This window comes from Trifolium pratense, linkage group LG4 (genome assembly GCF_020283565.1).
Source record: "Trifolium pratense cultivar HEN17-A07 linkage group LG4, ARS_RC_1.1, whole genome shotgun sequence".
Classification (NCBI taxonomy): domain Eukaryota; kingdom Viridiplantae; phylum Streptophyta; class Magnoliopsida; order Fabales; family Fabaceae; genus Trifolium; species Trifolium pratense.
The window spans coordinates 22,951,230-22,976,184 of record NC_060062.1 but is presented as its reverse complement, the minus strand read 5'-3'; the positions used below and the strand labels follow the sequence as shown (position 1 = coordinate 22,976,184).

The following is a 24,955-nucleotide window of genomic DNA, read 5'->3' as shown; positions in this document are numbered from 1 at the left end:
TATTTTACTTGTTTAAATTTATCATTCTTAAAACACTCATTTTCTACTATCTTTCAATGTTTTTGTCTTTGTCTGGTACATTCAAATGGGAATATATTATAATTGAACAGCTCCAACTATGCATAAGATATGTTAAGTGAGAAAGATTTCAAGATTTCAATTTTTTAAGGGAAGACAAATTAAATATTCTATAAGGGCCAAAATACCCTTATTTAATGCAAAAATACTCTGTCTCTTTGTTTTGTTTTGATACTACTGTCCAACAACCTATTACCTACAGGATGACATACATGATATATTTTGGCCAATGAATTAAACTTTTAAATTTTTAGTATCTACTTTGACTTATTGTGACTGCAGCAGTGTTCTCACACAAGTCTATCTTGTATGGAAAATTCTCCCTAACTTTTTTAGTAAACTCAAAGAACAAAACAATTTCATTCTACAACTTCAATCATCACTTGGTATCTTTCTCTGTAAGTTGACAAGGTAAGTGCTTCTTATTCAGTTTCAACCTACAAACAACCTTGTCTCACTCTCAATGACTAGAACTAGTTATAGCAGTAGAATTATTACACTCTTGTTGGTTATTTCCTTTTTGCACGGTGTTTCTGCTGTTAACTCTGATGGGTTGACTCTGTTGTCACTCTTGACACACTGGACTTTTGTTCCTCCTCTTATCAACTCTAGTTGGAAGGCTTCTGATTCCAATACATGCTCATGGGTTGGTGTTCAATGTGACCATACCAATAATTTGATTTCCCTTAACCTTACTGGTCATGGGATTTCTGGTCAACTTGGACCAGAAATTGGAAACCTTTATCACTTGCAGACCCTTGTGTTGTTGGGTAATGGTTTCTCAGGAAAAGTTCCTTTAGAGTTAAGTAACTGCAGTTTACTTCAGGTTTTAGACCTTGAAGGTAATAGATTCAGTGGAAATATACCATATAGTTTTAAAAACTTGCAAAATTTACAGTTCATGAGATTGTCTTCCAATATGCTGAGTGGCGAGATTCCAGATTCTTTGTTTGAAATTCCTTCCCTAAATGAAGTGAGCCTACACAGTAATCTTCTTAGTGGCCCTATTCCAACAAATATTGGAAACATGACTCAACTATTAAGGCTGTACCTATATGGTAATCAGTTATCAGGGACTATTCCTTCATCTCTTGGTAATTGCAGTAAATTAGAGGACCTTGAATTGTCTTTCAATCGATTGAGAGGGGAAATTCCGGTAAGTTTTTGGAGAATTCAAAGTCTTGTGCACATCTTGGTTCACAACAACAGCCTCTCTGGGGAGCTACCTTTCGAGATAACAAACCTCAAGTATCTAAAAAATATTTCATTGTTTAATAATCAGTTCTCAGGAGTCATACCTCAAAGTTTAGGAATCAACAGCAGCATAGTGAAGTTGGACTGTATGAATAACAAGTTCATCGGTAATATCCCACCAAATCTTTGCTTTGGAAAGCATTTGTTAGAGCTCAACATGGGAATCAATCAACTTCAAGGTCGCATACCTTCTGATGTAGGAAGATGTGCAACTCTGGCGAGGTTGTTTCTCAATGATAATAATTTCACCGGCTCTCTTCCTAAATTTGAAAGTAATCTAAACTTGAAATACATGGACATGAGCAAGAACAATATCAGTGGACCAATTCCAACAAGTTTGGAAAATTGCACAAATCTCACATACATTAATTTATCAAGGAACAAATTTGAAGGGCTAATACCGTCAAAGCTGGGAAGCCTTGTGAATCTTGTGATTTTGGATCTTTCTCACAATAACTTGCAAGGTTCTTTACCACTTTGGTTGTCAAATTGTACTAAAATGGATCGTTTTGATGTGGGATTCAATTTCCTAAATGGATCACTCCCATCAAGTTTGAGAAGTTGGAAAAACATAACTACCTTGGTATTCAGAGAAAATCACTTCACTGGAGGTATTCCGGGGTTTTTGGCAGAACTCAGCAACCTTCGCGAGTTACAACTTGGTGGAAATTTGTTTGGAGGCCAAATTCCTCGATCGATGGGAAAATTGCATAATTTGTTCTATGGATTGAACTTGAGTGCTAATGGATTGACTGGTGGCATTCCTTCAGAAATTGGTAGCCTAGGACTACTGCAAAGTCTGGATATATCCTTGAACCATTTAACAGGAAGCATTGATGCCCTTGGAGGTCTTGTTTCTTTAATTGAGGTCAATATTTCTTACAATCTCTTCAATGGTTCTGTACCAAAATTTCTAATGAAGTTATTGTATTCCTCGCCATCATCATTCATGGGTAATCCTCTCCTATGTGTCAGTTGTTTGATGAGTTGCATTAAAACTAGTTATATAAATCCATGTGTTTATACTGATCACAAAGGTATAAGTAATGTTCAAATTGTGATGATAGAACTTGGATCCTCAATATTGATTTCTGCTATTCTGGTAATCATAATTCGAAGGTGTTTCCATAGAAAGGAATCAGATACGAAAGATCTAAACCACTGGTATTATTATGATAGAGGAGCAGGAAGGATTGGAGTCAGATATGCTCACGAATCGTACATCTTAGGTGAAGAGAATCCAACCGCCCTTCCGAATCTAGTGTTGCAAGCTACAGAGAACCTAAGTGATCGGTATATTATTGGCAGAGGAGCACATGGTATTGTGTACAAAGCATTACTTGGACAACATGTTTTTGCTGTGAAAAAGTTTGAATTCACAAGCAGAAGGGAAAAGCAACTGCGTATGATGCGCAAAGAAATTGAAGTGCTTGGAATGTATAAGCATCGAAACATAATCAAATACGCAGACTATTGGATTGGCGCTTCCTACGGTTTAGTCTTATATGAATTCATGGAAAATGGAAGCCTTCATGATATTTTGCATGAAACGAATCCCCCACCACCCTTAACGTGGAAAGCTAGGTTTAACATAGCAGTTGGAATTGCCGAAGGACTGGCATATCTGCATAATAATTGTGACCCACCCATAGTGCACCGAGACATTAAATCAAAAAATATTCTTATTAATGACAATATGGATGCAATTATAGCTGATTTTGGTACTGCCCTATACAGGAAGTTGTCTGAAGATTCTTATAGTCATTCAGAAACCAGGAAAATGCTTTCGACAATCGTTGTTGGTACCCCTGGCTATATTGCACCAGGTAAACAATTCTTCATCCACACGTACTCTTTATTTAGACATCTCGTTGATAGCTGATAGTAACTTGTGACTGATAGGATGCAATGATAACTTTATTATTTCTCAACATATCATGAAAGTGGAGTTGTGCAAGATAGTATTTTCTAACATGTTTACATTGTCACCTGTGACAGAGAATGCATATGTAATAGTGCAGAGTAGAAAGTCTGATGTATATAGCTACGGCGTTGTTTTGCTCGAGATAATAACCAGAAAGAAAGTGGTAGTTCCCTGTTTGAATGATGAGACAAATGTGACCTCTTTAGTGAGCTGGGCTAGATCTTTATGGCTGGAAACAGGCAAAATTGAGTACATTGCTGATTCATATCTTGCAGAAGCATTTCCCAATTCAGAGGCACTGACCAAGCAAGTCACAACAATGTTTTTATTGGCATTGCAATGCACAGATAAGGATCTAAGAAAGAGACCAATCATGAAAGATGTTATTGGCTTGTTTAAAAAGGATATGTTTAAGTGCTGCGATGAGGAGGAATATGGCAGTGCGGCTGCAGCTGATACATCACTACAACCAACGGTATCCCACCTAAGATCGTTTGTGTATATTGAAAGCGAATATCGTGAGTGGGTAGCACAGATCGTAAACTACTGCCAAATAGAGCTGTCAAAACGGGCGGCCCGGCCAATTTCGGGCCGGCCCGGTCGGGCTTCGGGCTTCGTTGGGCCGGGCTAAAAAACCCGGATAAAAAACGGGCTACCAAAATTAGTGCCCGAGCCCGGCCCGGTACGGGTAGTCGGGCTTTCGGGCGGCCCGATTTTTTTTTTTTTTTTTACTTTTAGTGCTCAAACTCAATTATATAAATAGCATTAATAATTCTCGCGCGTCATATTTTTTACTCATCCACTATAAATATTATATAATTCGCGCGCGCCGTATTTTTACTCATCCCCTATCTACGAGTTTCTCGCACGCCCTATTTTTACTCATCCACTACCTACGAGTTTCTCGCGCCCTATTTTTACGCATCCGCTACTTACGAGTTTCTCGCGCGTCATATTTTTACTCATCCGCTACCTACGACTTTCTCGCGCGCCCTATTTTTACTCATCCGCTACGTACGAGTTTCTCGCGCGCCCTATTTTTATTCATCCCCTACGTACGAGTTTCTCGCGCGTCCTATTTTTACTCATCCGCTACCTACGAGTTTCTTGGGTGCCCTATTTTTACTCCTGCTACTTAAGTAGCGGACGGTATTTTATAATTTATATTACAAACTAATTTCAAATCATCCGAAACAAATTATTTATATTTATTTTTAATTTTAATTTTTTCGGGATTGCGGGCCGCCCGCGGCCCATTCGGGCTAGCCCATATTTTAATCGGGCTTTGTCGGGCCGAGCTAAAAAGCCCGAAAATTAATCGGGCTAGCCCATATTTTTAATCGGGCTTTGTCGGGCCGAGCTAAAAAGCCCGAAAATAAATCGGGCTAGGATTTTCAAGGCCCGACCCCGGAAAAAAATCGGGCTTGGCGGACCGGCCCATTCGGGCTAGCCCATTTTGACAGCTCTACTGCCAAACTCATGGCTTTGTCTAAAATAATACATGTATATATAATTATTAGTTACAAAATATATATGTTATGCTTTTTTTTTATTAAATATATTTTATACTTATTAATTAAAAAATAATATAGCATGATATAATCCCTGTTATTATTTATATGGCTGGAAACATGCAAAATTGAGAAGACTGTTGATTCATACCTTGTGAGTTCATTTCCCAATTCAGCAGCACTGACCAAACAAGTCACGGCGGTGATTTTATTGGCATTACAATGCACATCTGCTAAAGAGACCGACCATGAAATTGATAAAATTGATATATGAGAACCCAATTAGAATTGGTGTTCTTAGTACAAAAGAAGACTTAAAATTGGGAGATCTTCAGGCCACTAAACTCATATGCGACAATCAATCTGCACTCCACATTGCATCCAATCTAGTTTTCCATGAACGGACCAAGCACATAGAGATAGACTCTCATTATGTGAGAGACAAAGTACTTTCAGGAGAAATCACCACAGATTTTGTCAAGTATGAAGATCAATTGGCGGATATGTTTACTAAGTCTCTTAAGGATTCTCAATAACTTCATTATTTTACAACATAACTTAAAAGTGAAAGCGTTGTTGTTCAAGATAGTATTTTCTAACATGTTTACATTGTCACCTGTGACAGAGAATGCATATGTAATAGTGCAGAGTTGGTATTGATGTAAAAATTATTTACATATGCATATAATTATATCTCAATAAAATTGATAATTATCAAGAACTAATACATCAAAGTGACAAAAAAAAGATTGAATAAACAAAAAAGGGAAAAAAAAATGGTTCGGACCGGCCCGCATAGGGTCGGGCTGGACTCGTTAATGTCTAGCCCAATAATAATTAGAAAAAAATTTTCTATCCCAACAATTATCAATCTACCCCAACATTAATTTTGAATGGACGAATTTGCCCTTATATATAAACTAAAATCCTGAAGAAAAAAATTTGGTTACCTACACACTTTGGAAAAAAGTGTTCAGGTATATAAAATTTTTCTAATTTTTTTTTACCTGAATACTTTGAAAAAAAGTGTGTAGGTATGTAAAAATTTTCCAAATTTATTTTGGAGGAGTGTTATTTGTACAACAAATTTTAGGACAACATTTAGGACAACATTTTTTACTTTCATCTTTTGAGAGAAAAATAATAAAGAAAAAGAAGAGGAGAGAGAGAGTAAAAATACTATCAGAATATGAGAGAGAATGATGTCTCAAATATTGTCCAAAAATAGATATACAAATATCACTTCTCTTTATTTTGTTACCTACACACTTTGAAAAAAGTGTTCAGGTATGTAAAATTTTTCTATTTTTTTTTGTTACCTGAACACTTTGAAAAAAAGTGTACAGATAATTTTTTTCAAATTATATGATAGCTCATGGCATAGAACAAAAATGAGACACCTATCAGAAGATCACATGAATCAAATTTAGAATTCCATCACGTTTGGTCATCATAAATCAGAACTGAAGTTTTAAAATCTATGAAATAACATTGCACAAGACATTGATTAAATATATCAAACACCTTGTGTGCAATGATGCGCACACACACACAGATCGGTGGGTATGTAAACTTTATGACATGTTTGCAACTTGAAAACCATAAAGCCAATCTTAACACCTGTTTGTAGATTCAACTAACACGACAGGTCCATTTCGATGATTATTATCGGTGAGGAACATTCCAATAAATAAATAAAAACTGTTCTGGACTGGGCCAAGAGCTGGCCCAATCACTCATGCCCGATATTTGGGGCATGGCCCAATAAGGGGATACTTCCCCGACACGTCAGCCAATGACGTGTCCTGCTCGACATAACAGATTAGCTCCACGCTAATCACGTGCTCGGCTACCCGTGCACAACGACTCATTCAGCCTTAGCTTAACAGCTAAGCAGCACGTTTAACACGTGCTCCTTTATCCAACCGCATTTGTCACGGAGTCTATCCCTTACCCGCAAATAGCGGAACGACTCCAACCAGGATAGAGGCGAATAACGGCCTTCCCCTACGATACAGGGACTATCCTGGCAGTTGAGCCTATTGGGCCGGTTATCCAGGCCCAATAGACCAACCTTTGGCCCAGCGCTGGGGGCACTATATAAGCTCTCCTATACAGGAGAGCCAGGTATTCTTAATCATTATTGAATACACTTTCTCTCTCTTCTTTTGTATCTCTCTGTTCACTTTGCTGACTTAGGCATCGGAGCACCTGCAGGTACAAACCCCCCCTTCGGTGTGGACGCTCGCTCAACGGACCGGCCATCAATCTATTCTGATCACCAGGTACGATCAGTGGCGCCGTCTGTGGGAACTGAGTTCCTCCCCTTCTTTAATCTTTCCTAAAGAAACAAAGATCAAAACCAAACCTCTCAAGAAACTTCATCATGGCCAGTTCTTCGCAGCCACTCAACACCGACGCCGGCGACGACAACGTGCTCAACGTTCCGTCCTCTCCGCCGCCGCAGCATAACACCGTGCTATCACCGGTGCGTGACAATACCACCGTACCACGCGGGCCAGAAACCGACTCCCGCGACGGACGGGAAACCTCACTCTCTTCCGATGAAGAAGACGTTGAGAACCTAACCGATCGTCGTATGGGCAAACGCCCGCAATTCAAGCAAGAAGCTCCGGCAAACAACGCCGAACAGCCCGCCGTCTTGGCCAACTCTGAGGTCGCAGCCTTGATCGCTGCCCTCAAACAAACAACGGAGGCCATGCAGGCTCAAAATCGTCGACTGGACGAGCAGAGCGAAAGAATCGCCGCGCTGGAGAAAAGCCGGCGTCGCAGAAAGACCAACTCCCCCCCGCGGAGACACCAGGCTACTCCTTCCCCTCCTCGACCGGCGGCCGTCAAACATCGACGCCCCGACTTAGAGAGGGTCGAAGTTACTCCTCGGAAGAGGGACCGTACTCCTCCACATCGCGAGGGTAGGCTCTCCCCGGGCAAGAAAGGAAAACACGAAGCTCCGCGCCGCCATTCACCTCAAGGGTTGGCGAACATGGCCAAGCATGGCGCGTCGGGCAGCTACCGTCCTCGCAAATCTCGCAGTCCAACGCCCATGCCCGGCGACTATTCTCCCCGGTCTTCCGAGGACCATTCTCCTAACGGGAGCGACGAGGGTGATCCCCGATGCCCCCTGACCGCAGACATTCTGAGGAAGCGTGTCCCAAAGGGCTTCGAGAGACCTCCTACGCTCCCCGCGTACGATGGTTTGACCGACCCCGACGATCACATTGCCAATGTTAACGCGAACCTGGATTTCAGGAACATAAGCGGTGCTATTAGGTGCAGACTGTTCCCAACCACGCTGAGGAAGGGAGCAATGGCATGGTACCAAAGCCTGCCCCCTCAATCCATCCATTCATGGAGGGATCTTACTGAACAGTTTTGCAGACACTTCACTGCTTCCCGCAAGCACCCAAAGACTGTGCATGCCTTGGAGGCCATATACCAAGCTGAAGACGAAACTCTCCGCAACTTCGTCGAGAGATTCAACAAAGAGGCTGTGCAGGTCGAAACGACCGACGACATGAAAAAATACTTGCTGCAGAGGGGCCTTCGCCCGGGCAGCGATTTTGCCAAAGCTGTAGGCATAGAAAAACCACCCACCTGGGACGACCTCCTCCTAAAAGCTCAAAAGTACATTGATTACGAGGAAGTCCAGGCAGCTAATGTCGCCCGCCTTGCCCGACCTGGAAGCAGCCACCCTGCCCGCGAATCCTCCCATAGGAGCGATGATAGGGGCGGCGACAGGGGACACGATAGAGGCGGCGATCGGGGTGGCGAGAGGGGCAGAGACAGAAGGAGGGGCGAAAGACGAGAGCCTCGCGGCCCTCCAAGCACATTCGCCACCTACACCCCCCTCGTCAAATCACGGGGAGAGATATTCGCTGAGGTTCACATCTCTGAGTTCGACAGAGCAAATGTGAAGCAACCAAAGCCAACCCCCCTGAAGCCCGGCCAAGACAAAAATAGGTATTGCAGATACCACAAAAGTTATGGTCACAGGACCGACGACTGCATCCAACTGAAGGATGCTATTGAAATCATGATCAGAAACGGACAACTAAGACAGTTCGTGAAAAGAAACAACGACCCTCGACCAGAGGCCGCGGAGACACGCGCGGTCGAGGAAGTACCTCCCCAACCAGCCGGGAAGAACAACGCCAAGCAGATAGCTATGAGCGTCTCCCGGCCAGAAGATTTTGCTATCCCCAGCGGTTTTGGGGACACCCATACTAGTCCTACGCTTAGCACGGGGGACTACTTCACAGACTCACTCGTCATATCCGGCGGTCACATGGACAAGCACACCGTCGGATCAATAAAAAGAAAATTTGAGGATCTCATCAACACGTCCTCGAATATGAACGCAACACTGGACAAGGCGAAGGGGCGATCAATGCCTTTAGCCTTCTATCGAGAAGAGCTGCCCGGCGGGACAGCCAATTTCCAAATTCCCCTCCTCGTCCGGGCAGACATGGCCAACATGGACGTTCGTCGGGTCCTCATCGATCCGGGGAGCTCCTGCGACATTATGTACGCCAGTTTATTCAGGACCTTACAGCTGGACGAGACACACCTCACCCCGTACTTGGGCTCAGACCTCACATGATTCAATGGAGCAACTACTAGGCCTTGGGGTTATGTCGACCTGATCGTCACCTTTGGTTCCGAAGAGACTGCTAAGTCGATCAGGGTGAAATTCTTGGTCGTGGACTGCCCTTGCCTCTACCAGTGCATCATCGGCAGGACGGCCATAGCAGACCTGGTTGCTGTCCCTTCTACTGCCCACCTGAAGATGAAGTACTATACTCATAAGGGGCAGGTTGCTACTCTACACGGGGACATTGAAGCTGCAAGAAGATGCTTTGACGCAGCGTCCAAGGGCAACAATTTCATTGGCAAGGCTCCTGACCCAAAGAAGCAAAAGCCTTCCTCGGAAGCACCAAAGCCATCCCCGGAAGTACCACCAAGTCTGCCCGGTCCAAGTGTGAGCTCTGTTGATCTTGACAGCCGCACCTCCAAGAAAGAGCATAAGGAGGAGAAAAAGCTAAAGAAGGAGGAGAAGGAGGACGACGAGGCGAGCAAAGAGCATTATCGCCCCATTCCAGATGGAGACTTTGAGATAGTCCAGTTTGGCGAGGATCCAGAAAAAGGAGTCAAGATTGGTACAGGGCTCCCCGAGTTGGCGAGGAAGCAGCTGAAAGCCTGCCTTAGAGAAAATGCTGACTTGTTTGCATGGCACGCTGCCGACATGCCCGGGCTGGATCCAAACATCGCTTGTCATCAACTCACTGTCGACCCACTTGCTAGTGCTGTAGTGCAACGTAGGCGTAGGCAGTCTCCCGAAAAAGCGGAGGCTGCTGAAAAAGCTGTAAAAGACCTCCTAGAGGCAAATTTTATTTCTGAAGCCAGATACACTACCTGGTTGTCAAACGTTGTACTAGTTAAAAAATCTAATGGAAAATGGCGCATGTGTGTTGACTATACCGATCTCAATAGGGCTTGCCCTAAAGATTCCTATCCTTTACCTTGCATTGATAAATTAGTCGATAATTCTTCTGGCTTTAAATTATTGTCTTTTATGGATGCATATTCAGGATACAACCAAATCCCAATGGCTGTGGCCGACAGGGGAAAAACAGCTTTCATGACAGAGTCGGGCAACTATTACTACAACGTAATGCCCTTCGGTCTAAAAAACGCTGGTGCTACATACCAGCGGATGATGAACAAAGTATTCCGGGCAGAAATAGGCGACATGCTCGAAGTCTACATGGACGACATGATCGTAAAATCCCACGAGGAAATCGACCATACCGCCCACTTACGTAAGGTCTTCGAGCAGGCCAGAAAACACAACATGCGATTCAACCCAGAAAAATGCACCTTCGGGGTACGAGCAGGAAAGTTCCTCGGATTCTACCTAACAGAACGAGGAATCGAAGCCAACCCCGACAAATGTCGTGCCTTTACGGAGCTCCCAACTCCGAGCAACAAAAAATCCATACAAACCCTGAACGGAATGCTAACCTCGTTATCCCGCTTCGTAGCAAAATCTGCTCAACACGCATTACCGCTTTTCAAATTACTTAGGAAAGAAGCTGCGTTCGAATGGACGGACGAGTGCGAGCAGGCCCTTCAACATCTTAAGAAGGCCCTCTCCGAACCTCCAGTCCTCTCACGCCCGGATGTCGAGGAAGTGTTATACATCTACCTCTCCGTCGCATCCGAGGCCGTCAGCGCAGCCCTTGTCCGCGAAACAACGGAAGGACAAAAACCAGTGTACTTCACGAGCAAGGCTCTACAGGGGCCCGAACTCAGATATACACAAATCGAAAAGGTGGCCCTCGCCTTGATCAACGCAGCAAGAAGACTACGTCACTACTTCCTAGCACACACAATCATAGTACGAACCGACCAACCCATCAAATCATTGCTTGGCCGACCAGATATGGCGGGCAGGATGCTCAAATGGTCCCTCGAGCTTTCCGAATTCGACATTCGTTACGAAAGCAGGAAAGCGCTAAAATCACAAGTCCTAGCAGACTTTGTAGCCGAAATGACGAGTCCAGCCTCCTCGACAAGCGAGGCAGACAAATGGACAATATTCGTCGACGGAGCGTCAAGCTCCACGGGAGCAGGAGCAGGAATTATCCTGGAAAACGAAAATGGGATCATCATTGAAGTATCCCTAGCACTATCCTTCCCGACGTCAAATAACCAAGCAGAATACGAAGCCTTCCTAGCAGGGCTACGGTTGGCCGAGGACATGGAGGCAAAAGAAGTAAAAATTTTCACAGATTCACAACTTGTTGCCTCACAAGTATTGGGAGAATATCAAGCCAAAAATGATAATCTCTCTGAATATCTAGCATTAGTGAAGGAAAAAATCACTAAGTTCGAATCCGTGGAGGTGCAACACGTTCCACGCGAGCACAACAAACGGGCAGATATCCTGTCTAAACTGGCGAGCACAAAAAAGAAAGGTGGAAACAAATCCGTCATTCAGGAAGTACTCCCCCGACCAAGCATCGAGAAGGCGAGCAACGTCCTCGACATAAATGTCATTGGCGACCAAAATTGCTGGATGACCCCCGTGTACAACTTCCTCGCGAATGGAACCCTCCCTGACGATCAGAAAGAGGCAGTAATAATTAGACGTCGAGCATGCGCATATGTCATCCTCGACGGAAAGTTATATAGAAGAGAATTCTCAATCCCACTCCTTAAATGTGTCGACGAGAAAACGGTCGACTATATCTTGCGCGAGGTACACGAGGGAATCAACGCCCAGCATCTGGGAGGAAGATCGCTGGCCAGGAAAGCTCTTCGAGCAGGATACTACTGGCCCACCATGCAGCAAGACGCAAAGGACCATGTGAAGAAATGCGACAAATGTCAACGACATGGGGACATGCACCTAGCTCCTCCCCACGAACTCAAATCTTTGTCGTCACCATGGCCCTTCGCTTGGTGGGGCATGGACATACTTGGCCCCTTCACAAAGGGACTCCACCAAAATAAATTTCTGATAGTCGCCGTGGACTATTTCACCAAGTGGGTAGAGGCGGAACCCCTCTCCGACATAACGTCGTTCAGGATACTCCGTTTCTTCAAACGCGACGTACTCTGCCGGTTTGGGATACCACAAGCCGTCGTCACGGACAACGGGACACAATTCACGGACAAAGGATTCCAAGACTTCCTCGCTGCCCTGGGGACCAAGCAACATTTCACTTCCGTGGAACATCCCCAAACTAACGGGCAAGCCGAGGCCGCCAACCGAGTAATCCTGCGCGGCCTAAGACGAAGATTGGACCAAAATAAAAAGAAATGGGTCGAGGAGCTCGAAAGCGTCCTTTGGGCCTATCGCACAACACCACACTCCACAACCGGGGAGACTCCATTTAGAATGGTATATGGAACAGAAGCAGTCATCCCCGTGGAGGTGGGCGAGCCATCTCGCCGAACCGAGCAACCGCTCGAAGAAGAAATGAACGACGAAGCTCTCCGTGAAGAGCTTGATCTCGTCGAAGAGATCCGCACGGGGGCATCCCTTCGGGAAGCCACCCTTAAACAAAAAATAGCTGCCCGACATGACGTCAAAGTCATCAAAAGAGAATTTGAAGTGGGCAGCCTCGTCCTAAGACGAAATGCTAAGGACTCCCAGGATGGTAAACTGGCGGCCAACTGGGAAGGACCATATCGCGTCATTGACAAAACAGAAAATGGCGCATACTATCTCGAGGATCTTCGAGGAAAGAAACTTCCTCGGCCTTGGAACGCCCAAAAATTAAAACAGTATTATAGCTAAGTTATTGCCAAACTAAAAAACACTCCTAAAAGGCTGCTCGGATCCTCTAGCAACGAGCCCGACACCTCGACAACGGAAAGCACGCGGGCACACGTGCTCGATCCAATAATTAAAAAGGAGATACTCTGGCTCAGGAAGGGCAGAGCGTCTCCCCGACGAGGATGACCTTTGAGACAAGCTCCTCGTCTTCGTGCCAAGGCTTAACGCCCAGCTCGCGATGGGAAGTTCAAGCCGCGGGGGCGGGCACAACAACGTGTCGGCGTCCGTATTAGCCTCAGAAAACAACTCTAGGCGCTTAGTTAGTTCCCTAAACTTTCTAAGTTAAATCCGAGGACGACCTCCTCGACGAAACGCGCTCGCAACAAAAACTTACAAATATAAAAACGGTTTTGTCGGGCAGGCATACAACAATGTCGAGCACGTATACGAGTACCAAAACCAAAAATTTGTTTAGTTAAAAACGAGCAAGCATAAAGACATGCGTATTACAAACAGGCATAACTTAGCAAAACAAAAGCAGTAATTTAAACATACACACGAGGAGGACAAGATAGACGAGCAGGATTTATAAAACAGACATCACTGTTATAAAATACCGGGCACAAAAACCCACTTGTCCTGATATTACAAAACCGGGCACGCAGGCCCCCAAATATTGTTCAAAACAAAACAAAGAAAATTACAAGTTAATGGCGCGCAGGCCCAAATAGTTCGTCGAGGAGATCTAATGGCTTTCATCGTGGCCTTCCTTATCCCCATCAGGATTCTTCTCCTCCTCGACAGCCTCCGCCTCAACATCATCCTCCCCGTCATCATCATCATTCTCCTCTTCATCATATTTCTCCTCTTCAAGTTCCATCTGCTTGTAATCTTCAGGAATAACAATCTGCCCATTCTCAACCCGTTTGAGCTTGTGAATGCCATCAGTTATCAAGCCATGCTCGGCATTCACAACCTTGAGTTGGGCGATCGCATTCTTCCACCCATGCACCATGCTCGCCTACATCAGGCCCCCTAGCCTCCTGATCTCCTTCACAAGGTCTCCTCGAGTAATGAACTTGAGGGTGTCCTCGGTTTCATCCTCAAGGGGAGCTGACTTGGCCTTCAGAACGGCTATTTCTTCCAAAAGCTTACTCCTCTCCTCGGCGCTACTGACTTTCAGGTCCTCGAGCACCTGATTCGTCTTATCCAGCTGCTCAGCAGTAAGCCGAGCCTCCTCCATATTCTTGAAATAATTTTCCTGCTTGCTCCTAAGGTCGAGCAGATCATTTTCCAGCAAAGCAATCTCAGCCTCCAGCTTCCTGTTTTTAGCGGCCAGCTTCTCAGCCTCGTGATTAGGCCCCCCCTCGTTCAAAACCAAAGCTGTCTCCACCAACCGGACCACAGCAGCAATATCTTGGGTCAACTGCTGTCGCCGAGCCGCTTCAGAAGTACCCAGCACAAAGTTCCTCTCCGACACAGGCACCTGAGGGGGGTTGTTGTCAAAGAAACTCCTGTTGCTCAAGCAAGGAGGGAGGACGAAACCACCATCCCCCTCCGACAGGTCCACAATGGTAGCCAGGGCCTCGTCCCTCTGCCTCTTAATTCGACTACCCGGGGGCGCCTTAGAGCTCACCACCGGGGAAGACTGGCTCGGACTCCCGGAGGCAGTCTCCTCCAGATTCATTGTGCTGCTCGACCCAACCTTGGCCCTCTTGGTCTTCCTCTTCGGCTTATCACCCTTGTGCTCAACAGCTAACTTAAAAAGCTCAGATGCAAGGTCAGCCATATTATCTGCAACAAAATTTTCTGGTTAGCATAACGAGGAGAAACAAATTTTATCAAAACATTATCAAAATAAACACAAGTCCAAATACGGGCAAAGGAAAATAACGAAAGCTAAATACCCAGCAAAAGTTTCTCTTCCTCGACACTCTTACACGCAAGCAAAGCCTTGGTATTCACAAACCGGGCCTCCACTCTAGGCTTGCCATATTTATCAAGGGCCACCTTACCCGTAGCAGTAGTGAACGTGCAGGGCTTAAACCCCTTCACAAAAGTTTTCAGTTTCAAAAACCCTGCCCGTTCCTCCGGGGTCAGATCCACAGCAGCACTTAAATACTCCTCCGTGCCCATCTGAAAATGCTCTGACGTCCACGACAGCGGGAAACGAAGGGACCATTCAGTCACCGGTTCCCCTTGAGCGTCCAACTGAGGAGAACCATCCTCGAGGATCACCGCCTTATCCATATAAAGAGAATTCAGGGCAAACTCCGTCACCGGCTTTATAACGTAGTATCTTTCCTTGAATCCCCGAGCAGATTCAACAAACATTTTAAAAATCTTGCTCGACGCATGTTTCAGAGAAACCCAGCCCTGTTGGTCCCCGACCCTCTGTCTCTGAATCTTAAAAACGTGAAAGAAAAGCGGAACGGTGGCCTCCACCTCCAGGTACCTACAGAGGACCTGATATGCCCGGATGAACGCCATGGCATTTGGATGGAGCTGCGAAGGGGCCACCTTCAGCCGACCAAATACTTCAGCCTCGAAGTCGTTGAACGGCAGCCTGTACCCCAGCTCTCTGAAAGCCAACTCATACATAGTAAACCCGCCCTCGGTATACGACGAGCATATCCGCTCCCCTTCAGCGGGCACATGAACCTCCCAATTTACCGGCCCAGCGCCGTTGTTCTCGACTATTGTATAAAGCCGGGGATCCTGGGCAGAAATCGTCGAAGCAATGCCTCGAGGCTCGGGCGCAACCCAGGCCAGCTCTGGATCCGTAATGGTGTCGACCAGCTTGTGCTTTGACACCGCTTGGCTCCCCGTCACTTCCTCTGTATCTGACATTTTGAATACCTGAAAAGCAGCGAAGATAAAGTGAATTCGACAGTCATATCAAATCCACCCTTTCACCGCAATTCAAGTGAAAGGGCGTGAAATAGGGCGAGGACGCTGTCCCCGACCAAAAGCCCTTATCAAAATGGCAAAACAGACAAAAACAGAGAAGACGGGGAGAACTATTTAACAAAGCCTAAAAATGGGGAGAAGGTCCCCGACACAAGACATGGCTCGACACTTACAAGCAAACTTCAGTTTGCACAAAATCATTAGTTAAAAACGGGGAGAAGATCCCCGACACAGAGTTTTTACAAACTCATTTTCCCCAAAGAAAAAACGGGGAGAAGGTCCCCGACATTCATACAATTCATAAAGACACTTAGATACTCGCGAAGGCGAAAACGGGGAGAAGCTCCCCGACACGAGATCCAACTAACCTAGCTTTTTGCTACAATAAACGGGGAGAAGAAACAGCATCCTCTCCCCGACAAAAAACATAGAACTCCAGAAATCTATGAATATGGTTCGTCATCTTCAAGGTGTTCATCACCATTTTCCAGAAACTCATTGTGTTCTTCATTTTCCCAGAAATGAAGAGCCTTTTATTCATCAAAGTCAAGGCACACAACGGCGTTTGTAGGGGTTCAAACACCACCAGACGCCAAATGCGTTAAGTAATGGGCTTTGCAAAACAGAAAACCACCAACAAATGGTGATGGTGGGTGAATCGAAACCCATAGCATGCCAATTCAAAAACCAAAACAACATGAACAAAATGGGTATACAAGTAAACAACAAAATCAATGCTAAACATAAACATGCTTCAAAACAAAGCCAAAACAAAGACAGTTGAAGAAATTACCTTAAGCAAAGCAAAGATTGAAGCCTTAAGTAAAGGAAAGAAGCGCAAAAGCCTTGGAGTTTTCTGAACTTTCAGCTGAGAAATGCAGTGGCAGCAGCAACGTATGAGAGAGGGAGAGAAAAGTCCAAATGAATCTCCCCTCTCCTATTTATAGACCCTTTGAGGCCCTGCACCTCCATGGCGAAGAAACACGCCCTTCCAATCATACCCGTTGATCAAGATCTAACGGCTCTGGTAAAAAATCATCGAAAGGCCCTGATTGAATCTCGCAGGAAATCAAAGGTCGCATGTATCCAACGGCTAAGAAGCCCCCTCGCAAAACGAGGCGACTGCTGCATATTCCCAATGTCATCATTACTCTCCCACTAGCACACACACGCGTCAAGATCAGATGAAACATCTGTCTTTTCATTTCCCATCGAACAGACGATGCGTTCCACGAGGAACTCATCGATATCACCAACGTAATTATCTCCTCGACACCGCGATCAGGCGAAAATCACGGGCAATTGAAGCAAACATCATAAACAAACGTGCCCGTAAAAACAAGCAGCATCAACAAGATGCACTTAAAACGACACTTCCTCGACAATCCGTCGAGGAACGTAAAAAGCAAATGACTTTCAAAAGCAAAGTCCCTTCCCCGTAATTTCCACCACGAACATCGTGGCACGCGTTACGAGCAAAGAGAAATTTCCCCTTTGTAAAATCCTCCTCGTCGTGCCACTGAGGAATTTACGAACAACATATAAACCCTCCTCGACATACGGGCATGGACCTTAAGTCATTACTCCTATACCTAGGAGCAACGACTTGGGGGGCTCCTGTTCTGGACTGGGCCAAGAGCTGGCCCAATCACTCATGCCCGACATTTGGGGCATGGCCCAATAAGGGGATACTTCCCCGACACGTCAGCCAATGACGTGTCCTGCTCGACATAACAGATTAGCTCCACGCTAATCACGTGCTCGGCTACCCGTGCACAACGACTCATTCAGCCTTAGCTTAACAGCTAAGCAGCACGTTTAACACGTGCTCCTTTATCCAACCGCATTTGTCACGGAGTCTATCCCTTACCCGCAAATAGCGGAACGACTCCAACCAGGATAGAGGCGAATAACGGCCTTCCCCTACGATACAGGGACTATCCTGGCAGTTGAGCCTATTGGGCCGGTTATCCAGGCCCAATAGACCAACCTTTGGCCCAGCGCTGGGGGCACTATATAAGCTCTCCTATACAGGAGAGCCAGGTATTCTGAATCATTATTGAATACACTTTCTCTCTCTTCTTTTGTATCTCTCTGTTCACTTTGCTGACTTAGGCATCGGAGCACCTGCAGGTACAAACCCCCCCTTCGGTGTGGACGCTCGCTCAACGGACCGGCCATCAATCTATTCTGATCACCAGGTACGATCAAAAAGTAAAATATTTAAAACAAAAACCAGAATTTAGATTTGTACGTATGAGTTTCAGGTCGAAAATGAGTTTTGATAAGAAAATACAGAAATTCAGGACGGAGATTGAAATTTCAGATCAGTATGAACGTGATCGAATGTGAGGATCGAAATAAGGTATAGCCTATGAATCCTTAACATGAGATATAATATTCGGAAGGAAAATTGAAAAGCAAAAAGAATTAGAAAAATTAGAAAAATTTTACATACCTGAACACTTTTTTCCAAAGTGTGTAGGTAACAAGATAAATTTGAAAAAATTTTACATACCTACACACTTTTTTTCAAAGTGTTCAGGTAAAAAAAAAAAGAAAAACTTTATATACCTGAACACTTTTTTCCAAAGTGTGTAGGTAACCAAATTTTTTTCGTCAGGGTTTTAGTTTATATATGAAGGCAAATTCGTCCATTCAAAATTAATATTGGGGTAGATTGACAATTGTTGGGGTAGAAAAAAAATTTTCTAATAATTAAATCGGGTCAGTCTGACCGAAATATATAGTCTGACCCACAGCCCATTTGACGGCTATACTTCCAATAAGATCTTATAAAGTGGATAATTTATTTTAGGCTTAACTATACATTTGGTCCCTTACGTTTATTTTAGGTTTCAATTTGGTCCCTTACGTTTAAAAAGTATCAATTTGGTCCCTTACGTTTATTTTAGGTTTCAAGTTGGTCCTTTCCGTCAATTTTGTCACATGTGGCAGTCAATTTGCATACGTGGACTGACACGTGGCACTTGGACACGCTGACACGTGTACTGTTCAAATGGTGTTAGTGACAAATTTATACTGTTTACGTGCATCATAATTCATAACAAATTTGTTAAAATAACAACTTTTGGTTTTTTACTTTACACTTTAAAAGATCTAAATCCCTCCCAACTTTTGAAATGTATGAGGTCAACAAATTTTGTGTGGACTTAAATTAGGTGACTCAAGTTGGCAAAAATTATTGAAGCTCTCTCCCATCCATGGTTGACTCAGCAGTGTGAAACAACAAACGACATGTCATTGACAACTAACTTAGCAAAGTCAACAAGATAATATCATATTCATATACTCCAATATCACTTAGTGCTTTCTTTCCTTGTCGGTGCTTCAAGATAGCTTAGTTTCACAGTAGACAACTCAAACAACAAAACAATCTCTCATTCATCAGATCCAAAACCTTTCCCTGAAAAAATGACAAGGTAAGTGTTTCTTACTTTGTTGCAAGTTGAAACCTTATCTAAATGACTAAAACTAGTTGTAGCAGTAGAATTATCAAACTCTTGTTGTTCATTATTTCTTTATTGCATGTTGGTTTTGCTCTTTCCTCTGATGGATTGACTCTGTTGTCTCTCTTGACACACTGGACTTCTGTTCCTACCCTCATCAGCTCAAGCTGGAAAGCTTCTGATTCCAATCCATGCTCATGGGTTGGTGTTCAATGTGACCATACCAATAATTTGATTTCCCTTAACCTTACTAGTCATGGAATTTTTGGTCAACTTGGATCAGAAATTGGGAACCTTTACAATTTGCAGACCCTTGTATTGTCAGGTAATGGTTTCTCAGGAAAAGTCCCTTTAGAGTTAAGTAACTGTAGTTTGCTTCAGTATTTAGACCTTGAAGGTAATAGATTTAGTGGAAATATACCATATAGTTTTATAAACTTGCAAAATTTACAGTTCATGAGATTGTCTGCCAATATGCTCACTGGCGAAATTCCGGATTCTTTGTTTGAAATTCCTTCCCTGAAAGAACTGAGCCTGCATAGTAATCTTCTTAGTGGCCCTATTCCAACAAGTATCGGAAACTTGACTCAACTATTGAGGTTGTATCTATATGGTAATCAGTTGTCAGGGACTATTCCTTCATCCATTGGTAATTGCAGTAAATTAGAGGACCTAGAATTGTCTTTCAACCGATTGAGAGGTGAAATTCCGAACAGCATTTGGAGAATTCCAAGTCTTGTGAACATATTGGTTCACAACAACAGCCTCTCTGGGGATCTACCTACTGAGATGACAAACCTCAAGTATCTAAAAAATATCTCATTGTTTGATAATCAGTTCTCAGGAGTCATACCTCAAAGTTTAGGAATCAACAGCAGCATAGTGAAGTTGGACTGTATGAATAACAAGTTCAGTGGTAATATCCCGCCAAATCTTTGCTTTGGAAAGAATTTGTGTGAGCTCAATATGGGAATCAATCAACTACAAGGTGCCATACCTTCTGATATAGGAAGATGTAAAACTCTAAAGAGATTGATTCTCGACGAGAATAATTTTAGCGGCCCTCTTCCTTATTTTGAAAGGAATCTGAACCTGAAATACATGGACATAAGCAAGAACAATATCAGTGGACTAATTCCATCAAGTTTGGGAAATTGCACAAGTCTCACATATATTAATTTGTCATGGAACAAATTTGCTGGACTCGTACCATCAGAGCTTGGAAACCTTGTGAATCTTGTGATTTTGGATCTTTCTCATAATAACTTGCAAGGTTCTTTGCCACTTCGGTTGTCAAATTGTACTAAACTGGATCGTTTTGATGTGGGATTCAATTTCCTAAATGGATCACTCCCATCAAGTTTTAGAACTTGGACAGAAATAACCACATTGATTTTAAGAGAAAATCACTTCACAGGAGGTATACCAGGGTTTTTGGCAGAACTTAGCAACCTTCGCGAGTTACAACTTGGTGGAAATTTGTTTGGAGGCAAAATTCCTCGATCGATGGGAAAATTGCATAATTTGTTCTATGGATTGAATCTGAGTGCTAATGGATTGATAGGTGACATTCCTTCAGAAATCAGGAAGCTTGGACTACTTCAAAGTCTGGATATATCCTTGAACAATTTATCCGGAAGCATAGATGCTCTTGAAGATCTTGTTTCATTAATTGAGTTCAATATTTCTTACAATCTCTTCAATGGTTCTGTACCAAAATTTCTAATGAAGTTATTGTATTCCTCGCCATCATCATTCATGGGTAATCCTCTCCTATGTGTCAGTTGTTTGAGTTGCATTAAAACTAGTTATATATATCCATGTGTTGACAAATCAACTGATCACAAAGGTATCAGTAATGTTCAAATTGTAATGATAGAACTTGGATCCTCAATATTGATTTCTGCTATTCTGGTAATAATAATTCAAAGGCATTTCCATACAAAGGAATCAGATACGAAAGATCTAAACCAATGGTATTATATTGATAGAGGAGCTGGAAGGATTGGAGTCAGATATGCTCACGAATCGAACATCTTAGGTGAAGAGAATCCAACCGCCCTTCCGAATCTAGTGTTGCAAGCTACAGAGAACCTAAGTGATCAGTATATTATTGGCAGAGGAGCTCACGGTATTGTGTACAAAGCTTTACTTGGTCAACATGTTTTTGCTGTAAAGAAGTTTGAATTCACAAGGAGAAGGGAAAAGCAACTACGTATGATGCAAAAAGAAATTGAAGTGCTTGGAATGTATAAGCATCGAAACTTAATCAAATACGCAGACTATTGGATTGGAGCTGACTATGGTTTAGTCTTATATGAATTCATAGAAAATGGAAGCCTTCATGATATTTTGCATGAAAAGAATCCCCCACCACCCTTAACGTGGAAAGCCAGGTTTAACATAGCTGTTGGAATTGCTGAAGGAATTGCATATCTGCATAATAATTGTGTCCCACCCATAGTGCATCGAGACATTAAACCAAAAAATATTCTTATTGATGACAATATGGAGCCAATTATAGCTGATTTTGGTACTGCCCTATACAGGAAGTTGTCTGAAGATTCTTATAGTTATTCCGAAACCAGGAAAATGCTTTCAACGATCGTTGTTGGTACCCCTGGCTATATTGCTCCAGGTAAACAGTTCTTCATCCACACTTACTCTTAGAATTTGGGTTGTGCCTAACTCAACCCTACAAAATTGCCTTCTAAGGTAAGGATTGCCCTCACTTATAAACATATTTTCAGTCCATCTCTCAACCAATGTGAGACTCTTAACACTTACTATTTATTTACAGATCCCTCTGATAGTTGATAGTAACTAGTGTGATCGCTAGGATGAAATGATAACTATTGTTTTTCATCATAACTAACATGTTTACATGTCACCTGTGACAGAGAATGCATATGTGATAGTGCAGAGCAGAAAGTCTGATGTATATAGCTACGGCATTGTTTTGCTCGAGATAATAACCAGAAAGAGAGTGGTAGTTCCCTGTTTGAATGATGAGTCAAACGTGACCTCTTTAGTGAGCTGGGCTAGATCTGTATGGCTGGAAACAGGAAAAATCGAGTACATTGCTGATCCATACCTTGCAGAAACATTTCCCAATTCAGCAGCACTGACCAAGCAAGTCACATCAATGTTTTTATTGGCATTGCAATGCACAGAGAAGGATCTACGTAAGAGACCAACCATGAAAGATGTTATTGGCTTGTATAAAAGGGACATGTTTAAGTGGTGTGATGAGGAGGAAAACCGTGATGTGATTGCATCTGATACATCATTACAATCATATAGTCCTAATATTTTCCCTATCATTCCAGTTGTCAGCATTGACCACCATATACATGGAGAAAGCAGTAGGGCTGCAGCTCAAAGACAAAGAGAAGTTACATTTACTGTGGAGGCTGAATCCATGGATTATATTGACTTTCGCTTATGGCAGGACTTTGATCAAGTTCGATATGGATTATGTCTTGAAGATGATTGGAGTCGCATACCTACCATTTATATTGATGGACTTTTAGTTAAACTAATGGGAAATGGTAAGATAATGGCTGAAAATGTTTTGGTCGTAGCTGCTATGAATGTTCCAAAAGTAACCTATGTTTGGCCAAGTTTGATTTTCCTTCCTTCTGTCGTTGGTCCAATAGTAACCAAACCTTTCAATTGGTTTTTTCTCTTACGTTGGGGCCAATATATGCACCTTCGTAAATCCTTGTCTTATCAACCCAAATCGTACTTCATAAATGCCAATAAAATCAATGCCCTTCAGGACCTAATACTGGAAGCTACAGAGAACCTAAATGATCGGTATATTATTGGTAGAAAAGCACATTATAGTGTGTACAAAGTCATACTTGGTCAACAAGTGTTTGCTTTAAAGAAGTTTGAATTTGGAAAGAACAAGCAAAAGCAGCTAAGTATCATGTGGAACGAAATTGAAGTCCTTGGAATGTTTAAGCATCGAAATTTAATCACATACACAGACTACTGGATTGGAGGTCATTATGGTTTAGTCTTATGTAAATTCATGGAAAACGGAAGCCTTCAGGATATTTTGCATGAGAAGAAACCCTCACTGCCAATTATGTGGAGCGACCGGTTTAAGATTGCTGTTGGAATTGCTAAAGGTTTGGCACATCTGCATTACAATTGTATGCTACCGTTAATGCACGGAGACATCAATCCAAAGAACATATTTCTTGATGCGAATATGGAGCCTATTATAGCTGATTTTGGTACTGGCCTGATATGGGACCTGTCGAAGGTTTCTTATAGTCACTCTGAAACCAGCCAAATGTTGTCGTTGCACGTTATTGGTACCCCGGGTTATATTGCACCAGGTAATCAATTTTTCATCCACACTTACTATTGATTTGCACACCTCTTTTATATTGCACCAGAATGGTATGATGTATTTTATTTTTTTCAACACATTGAAACTGTAGTTTTGCATGATAGTATTCTCTAACATGTTTGCATTGCCACATGTGACAGAGAATGCATATATAGTGGGGCAAGGAAGAAAGTCTGATGTATATAGCTACGGAGTTGTTTTGCTCGAGCTAATAACCAGAAAGAAAGTGTTTGTTTTCTCTTTGAATGATGCGACAACTTTAGTGAGTTGGGCTAGATCTATATGGCTGGAAACAGGCAAAATTGAGAATATTGTTGATCCATACCTTGCAAATTCATTTCCCAATTCAGCAGCACTAGCCAAACAAGTGACGAAAGTGTTTTTATTGGCATTACAATGCACGGATCGGGACCTACGAAATAGACCGACCATGAAAGATGTTATTGACATGTATAATAGTGACTTGTTTAACTGGAGTCGTGGCGAGGTCGAACATCGTGATGCAGTTGCAGCTAATCATAATGCAAGTGGCCAATTGTTATAATGTAAATAACAAAAAAATTACATACAGAACTACTAGAGTTGTACCTTTATTTACATTGCACATCAATATAAATATACACTAAGAATTAAGAAAAATAATTCAATGAACTCTCTATTGATCTTTTCCCTGAGAAATTGTTTTGCTCATTCTCAAAAGCAAAAGATATCACATACTAAAGCTAATTAGATGCTAATTAGATTAACTAGTAGCTACTTTTATGTATTTTGATCAAAAGCTTTGAGAAATTATGTTGTTATGAAATTATTCATTGCAAAGAGATATTGAAAGCTATTGTTGAAGATTTATCACATATTCTTCAAGAATGAAAAACTCAATCCTAGGAATGAAAGATCACTCAATCTACAAGTAAATAAGAGAATGTATATGGAATAATTGAACAGAAGTAATAGAACAGTTACTCACTTGTGACTTAAGTAGAAAACTTCACACATCATCAGAAGAAACAATATATGGAAAAAATAACTAATAAGTCACCCGTCCTTGTGCATACAAAATAGAGTGGAGAAAGATACATTGCTCAAGTCATATAAGTGATTAATGAATTTGTCAATAAGTTGGAGTAGTACAATGGA

The 24,955-nt window shown here is 42.9% G+C and overlaps 2 protein-coding genes across 4 annotated transcripts; both read left to right on the top strand.

Annotated features, from left to right (window-relative positions):
- Positions 1 to 324: 324 nt before the first annotated feature.
- Positions 325 to 4,124, top strand: LOC123882495 (receptor-like protein kinase). The gene is made up of 2 exons (XM_045931364.1): positions 325 to 3,158; positions 3,331 to 4,124. Exons 1-2 carry the CDS (start codon positions 542 to 544, stop codon positions 3,885 to 3,887), a joined length of 3,174 nt encoding a protein of 1,057 aa, XP_045787320.1. The 5' UTR covers positions 325 to 541; the 3' UTR covers positions 3,888 to 4,124.
- A 15,013-nt stretch (positions 4,125 to 19,137) lies between these two features.
- LOC123924637 (receptor-like protein kinase) lies at positions 19,138 to 24,672 on the top strand. Of its 3 annotated transcripts, none has more exons than XM_045977590.1 (4): positions 19,186 to 19,425; positions 19,614 to 22,090; positions 22,353 to 23,804; positions 23,959 to 24,525. In XM_045977590.1, exons 1-4 carry the CDS (start codon positions 19,418 to 19,420, stop codon positions 24,360 to 24,362), a joined length of 4,341 nt encoding a protein of 1,446 aa, XP_045833546.1. In that variant the 5' UTR covers positions 19,186 to 19,417; the 3' UTR covers positions 24,363 to 24,525. The 3 variants fall into 3 exon arrangements, with proteins under 3 accessions (XP_045833545.1, XP_045833546.1, XP_045833547.1); XM_045977591.1 differs by having other exon boundaries at positions 19,186 to 19,777; positions 19,906 to 22,090; XM_045977589.1 differs by having other exon boundaries at positions 19,138 to 22,090; positions 23,959 to 24,672.
- Positions 24,673 to 24,955: the final 283 nt, after the last annotated feature.

Coding starts and splice junctions, on each gene's coding strand:
- LOC123924637 (XM_045977589.1), top strand. CDS start 19,468: ATGACTAAAACTAGTTGTAGCAGTAGAATTATCAAACTCTTGTTGTTC. Junction 22,091..22,352: donor CCCTGGCTATATTGCTCCAG/GTAAACAGTTCT, acceptor CACCTGTGACAG/AGAATGCATATGTGATAGTG. Junction 23,805..23,958: donor CCCGGGTTATATTGCACCAG/GTAATCAATTTT, acceptor CACATGTGACAG/AGAATGCATATATAGTGGGG.
- LOC123882495 (XM_045931364.1), top strand. CDS start 542: ATGACTAGAACTAGTTATAGCAGTAGAATTATTACACTCTTGTTGGTT. Junction 3,159..3,330: donor CCCTGGCTATATTGCACCAG/GTAAACAATTCT, acceptor CACCTGTGACAG/AGAATGCATATGTAATAGTG.